The sequence below is a fragment of the Serpula lacrymans genome, assembly GCF_000218685.1.
Source record: "Serpula lacrymans var. lacrymans S7.9 unplaced genomic scaffold SERLAscaffold_8, whole genome shotgun sequence".
NCBI classification, from domain to species: Eukaryota; Fungi; Basidiomycota; class Agaricomycetes; order Boletales; family Serpulaceae; genus Serpula; species Serpula lacrymans.
In genome coordinates, this window is record NW_006763297.1 from 2,213,215 (window position 1) to 2,228,377 (window position 15,163).

General features: G+C 46.6%; 7 protein-coding genes across 7 annotated transcripts; 1 reads left to right on the forward strand and 6 right to left on the reverse strand.

The window, feature by feature from the left end:
- Positions 1 to 1,259: 1,259 nt before the first annotated feature.
- SERLADRAFT_370890 (uncharacterized protein) lies at positions 1,260 to 4,183 on the reverse strand (the record flags this gene model as incomplete). The annotated part of the gene is made up of 11 exons (XM_007319756.1): positions 1,260 to 1,372; positions 1,434 to 1,719; positions 1,769 to 2,032; positions 2,086 to 2,640; positions 2,695 to 2,942; positions 3,003 to 3,121; positions 3,176 to 3,284; positions 3,347 to 3,541; positions 3,589 to 3,788; positions 3,854 to 3,927; positions 3,980 to 4,183. The coding sequence occupies 11 exons, from the start codon at positions 4,181 to 4,183 to the stop codon at positions 1,260 to 1,262; spliced, it is 2,367 nt and encodes a 788-aa protein (XP_007319818.1).
- Positions 4,184 to 4,551: 368 nt separating this feature from the next.
- On the forward strand, positions 4,552 to 4,967 carry SERLADRAFT_392899 (uncharacterized protein; the record flags this gene model as incomplete). The annotated part of the gene is made up of 2 exons (XM_007319757.1): positions 4,552 to 4,715; positions 4,879 to 4,967. Coding segments are annotated over 2 exons (253 nt in total), but the record flags the coding sequence as incomplete, so codon positions are not given.
- A 644-nt stretch (positions 4,968 to 5,611) lies between these two features.
- Positions 5,612 to 7,510, reverse strand: SERLADRAFT_470739 (uncharacterized protein; the record flags this gene model as incomplete). The annotated part of the gene is made up of 6 exons (XM_007319758.1): positions 5,612 to 6,436; positions 6,504 to 6,622; positions 6,676 to 6,952; positions 7,010 to 7,059; positions 7,110 to 7,327; positions 7,351 to 7,510. The coding sequence occupies 5 exons, from the start codon at positions 7,324 to 7,326 to the stop codon at positions 6,245 to 6,247; spliced, it is 855 nt and encodes a 284-aa protein (XP_007319820.1).
- A 316-nt stretch (positions 7,511 to 7,826) lies between these two features.
- On the reverse strand, positions 7,827 to 9,382 carry SERLADRAFT_450350 (uncharacterized protein; the record flags this gene model as incomplete). Its single annotated transcript, XM_007319759.1, has 5 exons — positions 7,827 to 8,095; positions 8,156 to 8,340; positions 8,400 to 8,800; positions 8,857 to 8,932; positions 8,989 to 9,382. The coding sequence occupies 5 exons, from the start codon at positions 9,086 to 9,088 to the stop codon at positions 7,931 to 7,933; spliced, it is 927 nt and encodes a 308-aa protein (XP_007319821.1).
- On the reverse strand, positions 9,381 to 10,872 carry SERLADRAFT_470743 (uncharacterized protein; the record flags this gene model as incomplete). Its single annotated transcript, XM_007319760.1, has 4 exons — positions 9,381 to 10,181; positions 10,234 to 10,404; positions 10,450 to 10,652; positions 10,708 to 10,872. 4 exons carry the CDS (start codon positions 10,733 to 10,735, stop codon positions 9,558 to 9,560), a joined length of 1,026 nt encoding a protein of 341 aa, XP_007319822.1.
- Positions 10,873 to 11,621: 749 nt separating this feature from the next.
- Positions 11,622 to 12,823, reverse strand: SERLADRAFT_439364 (uncharacterized protein; the record flags this gene model as incomplete). Its single annotated transcript, XM_007319761.1, has 4 exons — positions 11,622 to 12,245; positions 12,304 to 12,474; positions 12,535 to 12,737; positions 12,796 to 12,823. The coding sequence occupies 4 exons, from the start codon at positions 12,821 to 12,823 to the stop codon at positions 11,622 to 11,624; spliced, it is 1,026 nt and encodes a 341-aa protein (XP_007319823.1).
- Positions 12,824 to 13,736: 913 nt separating this feature from the next.
- On the reverse strand, positions 13,737 to 15,062 carry SERLADRAFT_450352 (uncharacterized protein; the record flags this gene model as incomplete). The annotated part of the gene is made up of 4 exons (XM_007319762.1): positions 13,737 to 14,505; positions 14,553 to 14,720; positions 14,771 to 14,967; positions 15,032 to 15,062. The coding sequence occupies 4 exons, from the start codon at positions 15,060 to 15,062 to the stop codon at positions 13,888 to 13,890; spliced, it is 1,014 nt and encodes a 337-aa protein (XP_007319824.1).
- Positions 15,063 to 15,163: the final 101 nt, after the last annotated feature.

Consider the following 15,163-nt stretch of genomic DNA (forward strand, 5'->3'; position numbering starts at 1 on the left):
ACGCGTCCTGATCATTCGGAGCGGAGTGTCACGCTTCCTGCCTGCCTAATTAAGCTACCTGTAACGTAAAGCGGGACCATCCCCGCATTTCAAGATGTACCTCTGGCACCAGTCCAGAGTTATAATTTTGATGGTTGTTGATTCTGAAATACGAGGTGAGCCTTGTAGATAAGTTATCAGTATTTAACACAGCAGATAGAGGAGAAGGAAAGACGTGATCGAAGGCCAAGGAGGTCGGAGCGGTCATCTGAGGTGAAGGCAACGAATTCGAAATAGTCCAGTAATAGACCCCCCTCTGGTGTATTCACGGAAGCACATTACATGGCTATTCCAGCATCCGTAGAACAACAAGTGCCGATCTTAGATTCACCAGGAACAACATGAACTTCCTAATTGAAACAGCTTAAGTTCAATTCGAGCCTATATGTCAGTGTTATATATGCCTGCACGGCGACTTAGGACAACGATAACTGAAGCCGCGGACTCGTACCACAACGTCCCCTCGCCTTATCGATCACCAGAGTGTACGATCATCCTCGAGGAAGGAATGCCCGTGGTGTGAAAGTAGGCTAGATGAATGAATGGCGTTATGAACTATGATCGTGATACTGACCCTGGCAGATACGCTGTGCGTTCATCTTTCTCCGCATCTAACGCATATTCCTTACCACCAAAGACGGAAAGAAGTAGATCCTCGGGCGCCATCTCCAGGTATGTGCACGATCACAGGGACTTGTCACTTGAAAAGGACAAGACGGGGCTGTACGATTTGGAAGGTCAGCTGCGAAGCATGGAGTCCCGACGAGCAAATGGTGATCGACGACGTAAACCACGTAACTTTGAAACGGAATTTCTACACGGAAAGAAAGATTAAAACAGTTCTACCGTGCAGTATTTGGAGATTGATAGCAAAGCAAAGAACTTAGGCCATGTGAGAGAACCCGTCGTGGGCCTATCCCAATCAGAAAAGGGTATGTTACATCCAAACCCATCCGTAAAATTTTGGCTAGATCACATATGTCTGACAGCGGAACGAGCCGCACGCGCAGGAGAATAATCAAACGTCAAAAAAGACAGTGCGCGACGGCCATTGAGGCTTCATATCTATTTCCGAAGCAGGTGAGCCGGCGATAATGTGGCATTGTGAATGTGAAAATTCATCCACTGCACTATCGCCTGGGCCATCCCATGCAGAGATGACAGGACACTCGGACTTCGGGATATCGCGCAGAAGTACTAAAGAAAAAGCTTCACAGGACTTACGAGATAGGTTTGAGAAGAGTGAACAAATTATACATTGGTGGTGCTGCGGTCAGGAGACCAAATAAGACTTTACTGAATGAACAAACTCGTGTGGCAATATAGCCAGTGCCTGTAAGGTAACATATTAGGGTAGATTTGGCCGGTAGTGCTATAATAGAAAATTACCTGACGATATTTTTCTTCCCCTCCTACCTGCCAGCCACTCTCTGCAACAGGCAATATACAATTCCTCACTAGCTTTGCGCATAACTCACCAATACCAAATTTCTCCCGAGTATACTTCCTCCAACGTACAATTGCCTCTAGAAGCTTGATTCTACGAGACAAAAAGCGCTGACGCGCAGGAACTGCTTCGGGGTCGAAAGCCGGCCTGTTTTGCGCGATAAAAGGAGCCAATAGGGATTCCGTGGCGATAACGGCAGACTCGAAGACGGTATATACAGATTTCAAAATCATCTGGATCTAAAGTGTCAATGGGCGGCCGATAACCCCAGGTGATGCTTACCTGGAACTTGTGGTTATCTTCTCCAATGGAAGCCTCCACTTGTTCAGTAAGGTCTATTATTCTCCGAGTATCTCTATCCGAATACGGATCGAAAGCACCTCCTTCAATCAACTTACATACGCGAGGCACGATAGCTGTCGAGGTCATTGCTGAGACCAAATCACCGTCTGGACCCAATTCTGGCTCTTCGTCGTCTTTATCGTGTGGCCGAGAGTAGTCATACAAGGACGAGTACCATGTAAACTCGTCTAAGCTTTTCGACACCTGAAAAATAAGGTCTACTGTAGAACAACGATATTTGTACCTTGCATACATACCTCGAAAGGATTCCAGCCAAGAACTTCTAAACGAACCCAAAACTCCCAAGCGCCTACCAGACCAAGGCCACCCCAGGCACCTGTATAGCTATCGGCGAAACGCCCGCGCCATTCACCAAACCACTTAGCTAGTCCCAATCTGGGATCTTTGAATTCGTCGGCGCGAACGTCTGACAGGATACTCTGGCCGTCAGTCAGTAATCTTTGCATAGCAGTTCTATAATCCTCAAAGTCTGACGGAGGCAGAGACGAATCAGTTGAATATCCTTCTTCCTCTTGTTTTACTTGACTAGGCGGTGCCTTGGACTGTCTTCGAGTACGACGAGAGATACGGGCGCCTTGTCGCTCGCGCCTCAGCACCGCGGGATTAGATCTAGGTACAATACGACCGAGCTCATCGGTTTCATCTGACTCTGGCTGAACCTGAACAGGGAGAATGCCGAACACAAAAGATAGATCATCTTCATCGTCAGCACGCCGTCGCTGGCTAAACATATCCCATCGCTCCCCGAGGATCGAGACATGTTCATCCTCAAGTTTTTCCAATTGGGGGAACTATTGGAGTAAAACCCAATGAGAAAGTGCCACTAATTTCGGAAAGTGTCTTACTTTTTCATCGAGAAACGTGGCAATGCTCTCTATTCGTTCTTTGAACGCAACAAACCAGCTCCTCTTGTCTTCAGCCGTATTAATCATTGTCCTCAATTCTGTCTCTCGAGAACTCAGCTGATCAAGTTCGTCTGCCAATGACGACATCGTGCCAGTGTTCTTGGCATGGGATGTAGTCAATGCTGCCAGGGACTGAGCAAGACGATCCACCGCGGGTCCGAGGGCAGGTATGGCAGTTGAGGGTGGTACTAGTAAGTATTGTCATCAGTACAGTGAGTAAAATGTCCAGAACCACTCAAGGGTCATACTTGGTGCAGCCTTGTATACTTGCTTCTCTGGAGCCTTTGCCATGAAATCTGCCGCGGTATGACCACCTCTTCGCAGCTGTTCCTGTTCCCACTCCATAGTTTCTTCATCTTCCTCTTCTCTGAGACCTCAATTGTTACATATTTTCATGTCGGGAATAAAGGAATGAACGCACGCGTCGGCTATCATCTCTACCATCGCGCCTCTTCGATTTGAAGCCTCCTTTTTTTTTTGCTTTTTTCCAAGTGCAATTCTCTCTTGTGCACCGGTGTATACAGCATACTCTTTGGAGAGTGACAAGTTATGTTCAAGACCATCGCGCATATAATCCCAACATATTACGTACCGTCTTCACCTTCACCCAACTCGTCCTCTTCCCGCATTAACCGGCTTTCAGGATGAGGACCTTGCGGCAGATCATCGCGCTTTGTGACTGATAACGAGATGTAGTCAGACTCCGGACCTACAGCACGCAAGCGGTCGCGCTTTTGTTTGGCCGCTATTATTGAAGATTCAGAGGGAATCACATTGTCACTGTCACCTACTATTGATGAGTAGACACGCAACACCATGTAGTGACCAGCTTACCATGTATATCTCGGGTGTCAATTGAAAGGGTCTCTACTTCCATTGATGCATCGATATTATAGGACTCATCAGCAGATTGGGGGGGTCTATTACTTGGCGTGCTAGCTTTAAGCTCGGACAAATAAGCCTGGTCATACACTGGTGCCCCGTTTACTCTAGTGGATATTGTTGCTTGATCAAGTGTCGCCGGGAGAGCTTGTCTGGGGAACACGATCAGAAACACGATTATTAGCCGACGACTTGGGCACGTTGTTTAGGAGCGTACGCAGGATGTTGACCGAGGGTTAACTTTCGACTGAGATTAGATTTTTTGATCTGAAATGCGTCCCCACTCTCTTCCTATGTTTCCCTTTAGTAAGCACTAGTCTTTGTGGGGAAGAAACACGCGGACCTCATCTTCCTCTCCAAAACTGAGTTTTGACTTGAGTTTCGTCCGCTTGGCTTTGCTCTTGAGCTTGGATGCTAATGTTATAGGTGATTCCCCGCCCCCTTGTTCAGCTGCTGGAGCATTTTGTCCCCTTTCTGGAGATACGTCCCTTGTTCTCTGTCCTGGCCTTCCTTTTGTCCGTTTGAAGATAATGGGCGAGTCTGCCATGGTACAGGTGTGATGTGACGGGTGCGTGACCGAGAATGACCTCCTGCGCCATATTCAAAATTCCCACGCATTAAACTTGCCTTTAACCATGTCCAATTCAGGCACTCGCCCGCGACCAAGACCGCGTCCTGTAGCGCGAACACCCGCCATCGGTCCTCCACCGACACCGACGCCCGGTGTGCATTCATTGAATGCAACAACATCATCAGGTCAAGGCCAGTATGAGCTTGAGGACGAGGATGCTTTCTTCATGCGCAATCGTGGAAGAACAGCCCAGCACTGGAAGAATCTCGAAAAGCGCGTCAAGGGTGAGCAGTACCTCAGTCATATATTGCTTGCTCGATACACATACAAGCTGTTAAATATGAATGTCACAAATCGTAGAAAACGCTGGACCCATAGTCGATGACAAGTCAGACGAAGATGATGATCATGGCAAATCGAATACTTCTACTCCAAAGCGTAGATACAAGAAAAGGTCCAAGAGAGAGACATCGATCCCGCTTTGGCAGCAAACTGATGTTACAACTCTGTACGTTCATGCAGCTCTGGATAATATTACTGTAGATAGAGGCATACTGCAGAGCAAAGACAGCTGACTATCCTATGATGGTCTGACCTGAAATATCTCTGAGAAATCCAATGTCCTTCTCTACTGAGTGTTATTAAGACTGACAGTTGCTCGATTTTCTTAGTCTCACGTCTGACGATGACGACGAGCTGGAGGTCATTGAGGAAGGCGAAGGGAGTGGCCAATCACCTCTCAAACGAAAGCGAGAGCGAAGTCGATCAAGATCCATCACACCACCACCAGCGCTCACGATGCATCAAATTCAGACCGCTAAAAATTTGGTGCGGTACGTGTCAGTTCCCTTTTGTCGTTTAGCCCCTGGACTGACTTTCTTCGCGTTCTAGACAAACATTGAATTCACCCACTCGTCCTGCTTCTCCGACGTATTTGGGGGACGATTCCACAGATACGATAGTATTGGACCCTGAACTTGCTAAAATTGCGCAATCCATACGCAGTCAAGTACATTTAAAGACAAACGAACCTGAACAGGTCGGTGGCCCAGAGATCGTAACAATCACAGTTAAGTGGCGACCTCACCCTGAAAACGTCGAGGATGAAATGCACGTCTGGGGCTTCAAGTTAAAAAGGGTGTGTTGTTTACGAAAGTTATCTAGACACCGAATTTAGCGGTATCCTTTCTGCAGCACGATACCCTTCAGGTTCTGTTTGAAGAACTGGCGGATATGGTGAATACCCTGGCAAGTAGCTTGGTTATTAGTCACAATGGAAAGAGAGTATTCTCGTCCGCAACCCCACATAGTTTAAGGATATGGGCAACAGGGGAACTAGGTGCGTTGACTCACTTTACCCACGTGCCTCCGTTTCCCTATTTGTTGTGCTCATATATGCCTAATAGAGGCATGTGACAAGAAGACTCACGAGTACATCCGCACAAATCGCTACAAGCGACCCCCTTCTCCGTCACTCGACGAGTTTGGTGGACCTAAACCTCATTCACCTGCTCCTGACGACGAACATGGAGCGGGTACAGACACAGAGTCCACCGGCGGTGACAAGCTCAAACTTGTCTTACGTTCGGCGACTACTAAACAGATCAACCTTACCGTTAGAACCACAGCTACCTGCGGTGCTATTGTCGAAGCATTCCTCAAGGCGGCCGGTTTATCTGTCACACAACAGAATGCTCGGAAGAAAGGCGTAAAAAGTAAAAAAGGTGTATCTGCTCCAAGATTAATGATCGATGGTGAGAAAATGGACCCCAGTACCGAAATCGGAGATGCTGATTTGGAGGACGGGGATCTGGTTGAGGTCGTGGATTTGTAAGACGGGCAACTAAGATTGCGCGTTTTGATACCCTTGCTATCGTAGTTTATGGTGCTGACTGCTGCAATTTAAACACTTTGGATAATGTACAATGGTACAGATACTCTAGTTCACATCATATGCATATGTATATCCTTCAATGTGCTCGCGAAATCGCGTTGTTGTCCGTAGCTTTAGGTTTACTTCTAAGGAATCTATACATTCTACTGTGCTCGATGCCATCCATCGTTGGCATTTTTTACTAAAATCCTTGCGTTGTTGACGAAAGCTCGAATCAGCTCGTCAAAAGCGTTACGTTCATGCTCGGGTGAGTTCGGATCCCCGCGCTTAGATGCTGTAGATAAAAGTAAGGCCGGGCGAGCAATTTCGAGCTCTAACTCGTGTAGAACCTCCGGCTGATACAAAATAATGAACGGGAAAAGAAGTTGAGAAATAGGGAATAAGAAAGACGAGGAGACCTACAGGAGCATTATGTGATATGCTAGATTTAACCTGAGTTAAATCGATGTTGAATTCTTCATGTGAGTAGCATATTCTGTCTTTTCTTCTCGTGAAAGTTGGAGTACCAACTGGATGGGGTGCTGAAAAAAAGAGTGTGAATGAGCGCTGTGGATTAGATTCGATAAGGACATACTAGGAATCTCAAGGTTCACGCTTATGCGCCAATCTGCCAATCTCTTTGGACTGTAAATGTTAAGGTCCCCTAACCTCACTTTTCGTACGCATTCAAGAACATTGCCAGTGTTTTCATCGCGAGTGACTCTGATCTTATCTCTATCTTGATGATCGGATGGGAAAAATGAATCTATCACTTTTAAATGGGTGTATTCCAAAGGGCTTGATGGATGTGAGGGCTGGTTTGATATTCGCATTAATTCGTTGAGGAGAGTGTTGAAGTGCTTGTGTTGGTTCTAAGACACGACAATAAGCAAACAATAGGTTATAGGTCCAACAAAGCATCGACGTACGGCGGACATGTTTGACTCAAAACGAAGGTCGATGTCATTTGGCGTTAAGACTGTTTTTATAGTCAGTTTCCATCATAAATTCAGACGAGGACATGCACACTCGTTTCAACCAACACTGGAAGCGCCAGTCTTTGACCAGAAATCCTATCTCTCAATACGCCGATTTTCGCCTCCACTTCAACTCTTGCTTCGCTCCCGCCACCTGGTCTGGTCATAATCATATGGTGCACGAAATCTGCAATCTCCCGTATGAATTCATCAAGAGGTTCGACGCCAAGAATCGAAAGAGACAATGGGGGAAGAGTAGTGGAGGACATTGTTGACATGTAAACCTTGCCATCTGTTTTGGCGTCTGGAGAAGAGTGGCGAGCGCGTTTTGACGGTGGAGGAGAGACTGACATGACACACAAATTAGCTTTTACGCCGTTAACGTTAGTGGGCACCCGGCGCTAGACGTCTGAGACACTGAGCTCAAAAGAAAATGAATTATAATGAACATATGAATCTTTGCGTTGGAAATATTATATTCAGTTCGGCTGCTTCACACCTGTATTACTAGTAATCTACACATTCACTGGCACCGGAACATTCAAGCTGGGCTCTTAGCTATTGGTGAGAAGGAATGACTGTCTTCCTCCTAATATTTTGACCGCCTACTACTATACGGGAGACTGCCGCTTGGCTATCATTCCACCAGGCCACCGCCTTGCACCATACAAAGGCGGCGGCCTCTTGATATGTTCTTATCACACTGCTCCTCGGACACCCTGGTCTAGTACCTGAAAGTGCTGCATCTGTCTTGGGTCATTGTTAGAGTATCCTGATTCGTGTCTCATTGCGTTGAATCTGCAGGGAGCTGAAATAATCGTTACAAGTAGTATTCAGAAGATAACGGAAAATCTATCGCGGCCGTTCATTATTTTAATGGTGATCGCGTCCTAAAGCGCTGGTGATGACAAGCGGAAGGAACATTCCAGCAACAAGTAACAACGTGCGTGACATCTTGCTGATGACATCAGGAGAGGACTCGGGTGAATGTTCAGAGACGGGCTGTAGGACCGTGGCCACATATAAGAATGTTCCGCCCTAACAAGTTGTAACAACAAGCATCAGCAACACAAGTGAAAGGATAAATTTCCGCCTTACACTGAAGAGGAGCGCAGAGCCTATCTGTATGTCGTCTTGCCCCGAGCTTATCAGATAGTACGTTGTATACGATAAGATTGCACCGATTGGTGTAGAAAGACTGAAAAATGTCAGATGCTTTCTGCACTCATCAAGGGGCAGCGACAAGGCAAGTAGTGATGTGGTCAGAGCAAGCGCGGTCGGTGCTAAATACTAGATTCAGTCAGCCACGTTCTTGTCGTTCAAATTCGGGATGGACACGGACCTTTGTGGATAATAATGGCCAGAAAAACCACCAGTGATAGGTTAGGTGACTCAGAATGTAGTGCCGATACTCCCAGCGCGTAACCATCGACTAAGCCATGTACCACGAGCCCTATTGACAATGGATACGCTCGCCGTATACTTTCGATATGGAGAGGACTGCGCGAGGGTCTAGAAGTGGATTGCGCCAAACCCTCTTCTTGTTCTAGTTCTTCTAGATCTATATCAAAGTGTACTTCAGTGTGTTGTCGAGAAGGCGAGCCCTGATGGGATAGAGGACGAGCGTGTGGAGCAGCATATTGCTCTATGAACAGCATGAAAGTGAAACCCAATATCATGGATAGAGCGATGATGGAAGTCGGTACTTCATCAAGGTTATTAGCGACCGCAACTTCAATCCCTCTGAACAGGATCAGCTGTCGGTTGTGGTTCACAAAGGGACAGGAGAAATCACGCACTCTGGTATAATCACACCTAGTGCAGCTCCGACGAGAAGACCTGTCCCAAAAGTCGACAGTTTCGCCATATGATTCTCTAGAATCTCCATTATTCCAGGGGTCAGCAAAGTGATCATCAGATAATGTACGCACTTGATAACGTGAATGACATCGGAAGAATGCCTACTCCAAACGAGGCTACCCCCATAGCACAGGACATAACCAACAGATCTCGAAAAGCATTTGAAGACATCGTAAGCTTTGACTTCTAGTGGGAAATAGTTGAGGGTATCTTCTTTACCAGCGGGTAACTGGTGATACAGGTCTGAAATGCACTGATGTGTAGGACAGGAACGCGCCCAAGTTGAGAGGTACTACCGGTTGCTCTTGCACCAGTTGCAGAATACCAATTTGATCTACCAGGTGAAATCTTTACGTTATAAGCTTTAGAGAATCCTTAACATGCGGAAGTCGATGAGCAACACACAACGAGGCGATATGAAGCATGTCTGGAACAAAAGCTAGGCTATGGACGCCACTGGGCCACAGCGCCACTAAAGCTGTCCATACATTCATGATCAAATTTCGATACAAGATCGCAACATAATTGTGGCGATACAGAAATCGAACTGGTACTAGTATCGTTGGATATACACATTTGCATTACATATAGAATCAGGCATACAAGCAATGTCCTGGACTGCGACATCCTTCCTTCAAATTCAAACCACAGCGATGGGGGTCGGATTGGAAGTAATCACGTTCTGAGCAACATTTGCCTTCGCTAATTCAGCGAGCCTCTTCTTCTCTTCTTCCAGCATCTGCTGTTGGATCTTCACCCTTAGAGGAACGACTTCGCGCCTTTCGGTCTTGATTTGGAAATCAAGTTTATCCACACCGAGGGCTTTAAGCGTTTTCTTCTCCACCAAGCTATAATCATCGGGATTCTCCCTGTTAAAATTGAACGGCTCCTTCAAAGCTACTGGAGGGTTCGTGATGACTCTTGGAATGCGCAGATGGTTCTTCGAAGCTGAGTGTAACATAAGAGGATGCAAGAGCACCACGTCTCCGACTTCACCAGTGACTTCGACAAACTTATTACACTTTTTGACTTCGTCTGGGTGAGACCAGAAGTGGGGATCGTCCTTCGGATCCGCATAAGCTGAGGTAGACGGGGTAAAGCAGAGACGAGGCGTAGGTAGAACACCCTCTGGGTGGGCAGCAAGATACTGGGCAATCATGTCAATACCGTCTGGGCAGATATACGTGCCACCGCCACGCGGTTTGATATCGGAGTAAATAGGAATGACGAGCAAACCCTGCTCTGGCGAGTCAAGAAAATGAACCTAATATGGTGATCAACTCAGTGACATTAGTATAGGTGATATGCACACTTACAAAGAAGTCACCGTCGACATGCCAGTTATCAAGGTCCTTGGGATGAAGAGATTCCTTCTGGCGTTCAAGCTCCTCAGATCCCAAATTGACAATGAACGAATCACCCCACCATCCACTCTTCTCAGAGATACGTTCCTCGCCACCGAGCAAATCTAACATGGCCCCCCAAGCCTACAGAAATATGAGGTATATTTCAACCAAAGAACGATAAGTTACCTTGGGAGCAAACGATGCCACATCTTCTCGGTTGTGCCATGGCATATGAATGCGGTCTTTGTCTGTAGGCCATGTTGACTTGTCATTCGGATCGCATCCTAGCCGAACCCACATATTCTTCGTCCATTCGTCCGACTTCTCCCTCGAGAATGCATCCTTAATTACGACGAATCCATTTTCCATAAAAAAGTCGATTTGCTCCGCTATTCAGAGAAACATGTCAGCGTACGCACTTGACCCTGAGCACATAGTGCGTACGAGTGAGAGTCTTGTATCCTTCAACCATGGTGATTGCCTGTACGATATGCTGAGCAGTAAAGGTGTGTTATTGCGGGGAATGCGGGGTAAATTCAGGTGCTCGATGAGATCTATAAATGGGACCGGAGGAAAGTCGGGCTTTGCTTACTAGACGTGATTCGGTCCGACTACCAAATTAAAGGTCACGCACAGCGACTTCAAAGCTAATTGCACGGTAGAAGGCCCATGATCAAACCTTTTCACTGAGTTTGGGGATGAGCGGAATTCCGTGCCAACCATGGTATCAATTGAAGACCACGGGGACCAAAGACTCGGATTTGGCGCTTGGAAAAGTAGTGCTTACTATAATCAAGTCCATTGATAAGGTCAAAGACCGCGGAGGTCTTGCTGAAGGTGTTGGATAATTAGCAACCGCTCGCAGTACGCCTGGACTCAATGTTTGTGGGAAAAGCTGTCATACCATTGTATGCTTCACGAATACATTCCAAATGGCTATCATAATATATGAGAATCGACTACCCGTTGGTCCAAGTACAAATTGAATGTTGAAGTCGAGCCTTGCAAACGACAACACTTCGTGATATAACTTGAAGCCTTGCCAGAGGTCGATTTTTGGTAGCGATTTCTACTTTCTTCTATGTAACACGAAACTTTCGATACTGTGGTCATATATCAGAACCAAAAAAACAAACGGCAAGGTAGCAGCTGCTAGAGTGATTTTTGAGAGTACGAAGCTACTGTAGTGTCTAAATTGAAACTCCGCCAAGCTTTGGTCTGTCTGAGGTCTGAGATTCAACTGTTACTTATCTTATCTCTTACTTATTCAGTTGATTAAGTTTATTCAAGGGTCAAGTACAAGTTGCAAGTGTTCATAGTGATACATAAATAATAAATTGTTGATGTCCTATACTCCATTACACTACAGAGATGGGGGTAGGGGCCATAGTGATTACGTTCGGAGCAACACTCGCCTTCGCTGAATCAGCTAGCCTTTGCTTCTCCTCTTCCAGCATCTTTTGTTGAATCTGTACTCTCAGGGGTACGATACTGCGCCTTTCGGTCGTAATCTTGAAGTCCAATCTATCCACACCGAGGGCTTTGAGTGTTTTTTTCTCCACCAAGCTATAATCGTCAGGATTCTCCCTGTTGAAGTTAAACGGCTCCTTTAAAGATATACGAGGGTTCGTGATAACTCTCGGTATGCGCAGATAATTCTTCGACGCTGAATGAAGCATGAAGGGGTGTAAGAGGATCACATCTCCAACTTCACCAGTGGCCTCCACAAAATTATTACATTTCTTGACTTCTTCCGCGTGAGACCAGAAGTGGGGGTCGTCCTTCGGGTCCGCATAGGTCGACGTAGAGGGGGTAAAACAGAGGCGAGGCGTGGGAAGGACACCTTCTGGGTGTGCGGCAAGGTACTTCGCGATGATTGTAATGCCTTCTGGGCAAATACATGTGCCTCCACCTCGAGATTTGATATCGGAGAAGATGGGAGTGACAAGCAAGCCCTGCTCCGGCGAGTCAAGGAAATGCACCTAAGATTATCGGAATCGTCAGTCCAGTCCCACTAAAATGAGCAACATGCAACTATACAAAGGAGTCGCCATCGACATGCCAATTATCAAGGTCCTTGGGATCAACAGGCTCCTTCTGCCGCTCGATTTCATCGGAGCCCAGATTGACAATGAATGAATCACCCCACCATCCACTTCTCTCAGCAATGCGGTCTTCTCCGCCGAGCAACTCTAGCATGGCTCCCCATGCCTGCATTAGATTAACGGCTGTCAAGTATATTATATTCTAGTAAAAATGACATTAAATTACCTTAGGGGCAAAATATGATACATCCTCTCGGTTATGTGATGGCATGTTAATGCGGTCTTTATCCTTAGGCCACGTCGACTTGTCATTCGGGTCGTACCCTAGACGCGTCCACATATCCTTCGTCCATTCGGCCGACTTTTCCCTCGAGAATGCGTTCTTGATTACAACGTATCCATTCTCCATAAAGAAATCAATTTGCTCCGCTTTTCAGAGAAACAACATGTCAGCATATGCACTTGATGCTGAATATATGGTGCGTACGAGTAAGGTACTTGTATTCTTGGACCATATTGACCAGCGCTCGTAAAATATACTGTGCAGAGCGAATGTGAAATACTTGTTGAGTGCAGGGTAAAGACAGCTGCTAGATGAGGCCTATAAATGAGGCCGGAGGAAAGTCGGATCCTGCTCACCAGTATGTTCTCGGCCTAATGGTCTGGTCGATCACGTACAGTGGACTCGGTAGGTTGATAACTCATGACCAGACATTTCCCCTTCGTTTAGGGAGAAGCATAACTTGAATCTGCTCCAAGTGAGGGAAACCGTGGGATACCTTGAAAGGCACGAGGACAGATGCTCTGAATTTAGCGCTTGAGATAGTAGACAACTTTGGGATGGGGATAAGGTCCGATGACACTGGCAACCTCCACAACCGAGGAAATCCCTCATGGATTTGATTTATGTCCAAGAGGTCTAGCACCAGCACAAGATAGGTTTGACTAGGATAGCTATCGTTGATACGAATCCAATTGATATGATGTAGCCCCCTGGAAACGATTCCCTATTATTGAGCAGCAGTCTGTGAAATGGAGACAAATAGTTCTTTTCTAGGTTTGACTCCCTGAAAGATTTCCGTTTTCAAGATAAAATCAGGGATGCGGATAAACCTGGGAGTCGGGGTAGATAGAACGAGTCAAAATATTCCTGAGTAGACAACTGGCTGCCAACGCAAGTTTACAACCGGTTATGTTATGGTCAGAGTCACGGTTGGACTCATTGATAGGAGGAACGACTGTCTTCCTCCTAAATGGTATGCCTAGAGGAGACTAGGTTGGACTTGTACGTGTCCCGTAATGTTCGAATTTGAAGTTGCAGCAGCTACGCCGTTGAGCGCTGAGTATGATTGCCCCACAATCGGCAATTAGACTCGGAGAAAATTACATTTCGGGGATAACGGAAGGACCTCTCAGTCCTTGCGGTTGCAATTGAAACCGCAGTATAGACTCGAATCACATTCGTATAGCAATAGTCTTACAGAAGAAATACATGGCTAATGGTACATCTCAACAAACATCCAGCTTTCTGATAAGGAAGAGAGATAATGATGTACATAAAATCTGTGAACAGATTAGATCAAGCAACTTGAATGGGGGTAGGGGCTACGGAGATGCCACTGTTCGCGTTCTTGGCAGCAAGTTCTGCCAACCTCTTCTCTTCCTCTAACTTCAACTTATCCTTCATCGCTCTGCTCCTGGGCACGATCCTTCTCCTCTCAGTAGTGATATTGTAATCCAGTTTATCAACACCAAGAGCTTTGAGCGTCTTCCTCTCCACCAGACTGAAGTCGTTGGGATCCTCTCGACTGAAAATAAATGGCTCCTTCAAAGACACTGGCGGGTTGGTGATGATCCTAGGTATGCGAAGATGATTCTTTGAGGCAGAATGGAGCATCAAGGGATGCAAGAGAACGACATCGCCGACCTCTCCAGTGATTTCAAAGAACTTATTACATTTCTTTACCTCCTCGAGATGAGAGTAATAACCAGGATCGTCCTTGGGCTCGGTATATGTGGAAGTCGAAGGAGTGAAAGACATTCCAGTGGGAAGTACACCTTCGGGGTGAGCTGCGAGGTACTTCGCGACCATGTCAATACCCTCGGGGGCAATGAACGTGCCACCTCCACGATGTTTAATCTCAGAATAAACGGGGATTACAAGGAGGGCTTGTTCCGGAGAGTCGAGGTAATGCACCTAGTTAGAATATTAGTTCAATCCAATACCAGGGGAGAGTGACTTACGAAGAAGTCACCGTCGACGTGCCAGTTGTCTAGGTCCCGAGGGTCAAGAGCGTCCTGTCTCTCTAATGCGTCTGTGCCAAGGTTGACTATGAACGAGTCGCCCCAGGATCCACTAGGCTGGTCGATGCGCTCTTCCCCACCTAGCAACTCCTTCATGATCTCCCAAACCTGCTCTACTTGAGAACGAATGAAGAATGTATTCATGACGGATGAATCACCTTTGGCGCAAAGCTAGCAACGTTTTCCCGTCTGTGCCAAGGCATGTGAATTCTTTCCCGATCCCATGTTGCCTTGTCATTAGGATCCAAACCCAGTCTGACCCAAATATTCTGAGTCCACTCTTCAGCTTTCTCCTTCGTAAATCCGTTCTTCACGATAATGAAACCATGTTCCATGAAATGGTCGATCTGTTCCGCTAAAACAAATGGAGAGCGGTTAAGCAGTGAACCCATAACGATAGAATAACTCGGCCAACAGACGTGTAAGGTGTTTGTATTCCTTGGTAGACATCTTAGAGTCAATGAACTGGTTGTGATCGCGGTGTTTGTGGTTGCGGGGTAAAACGACGGATGCGGGGTATATGTAAAACGAGTGCGGCGGAATGTCGGTGC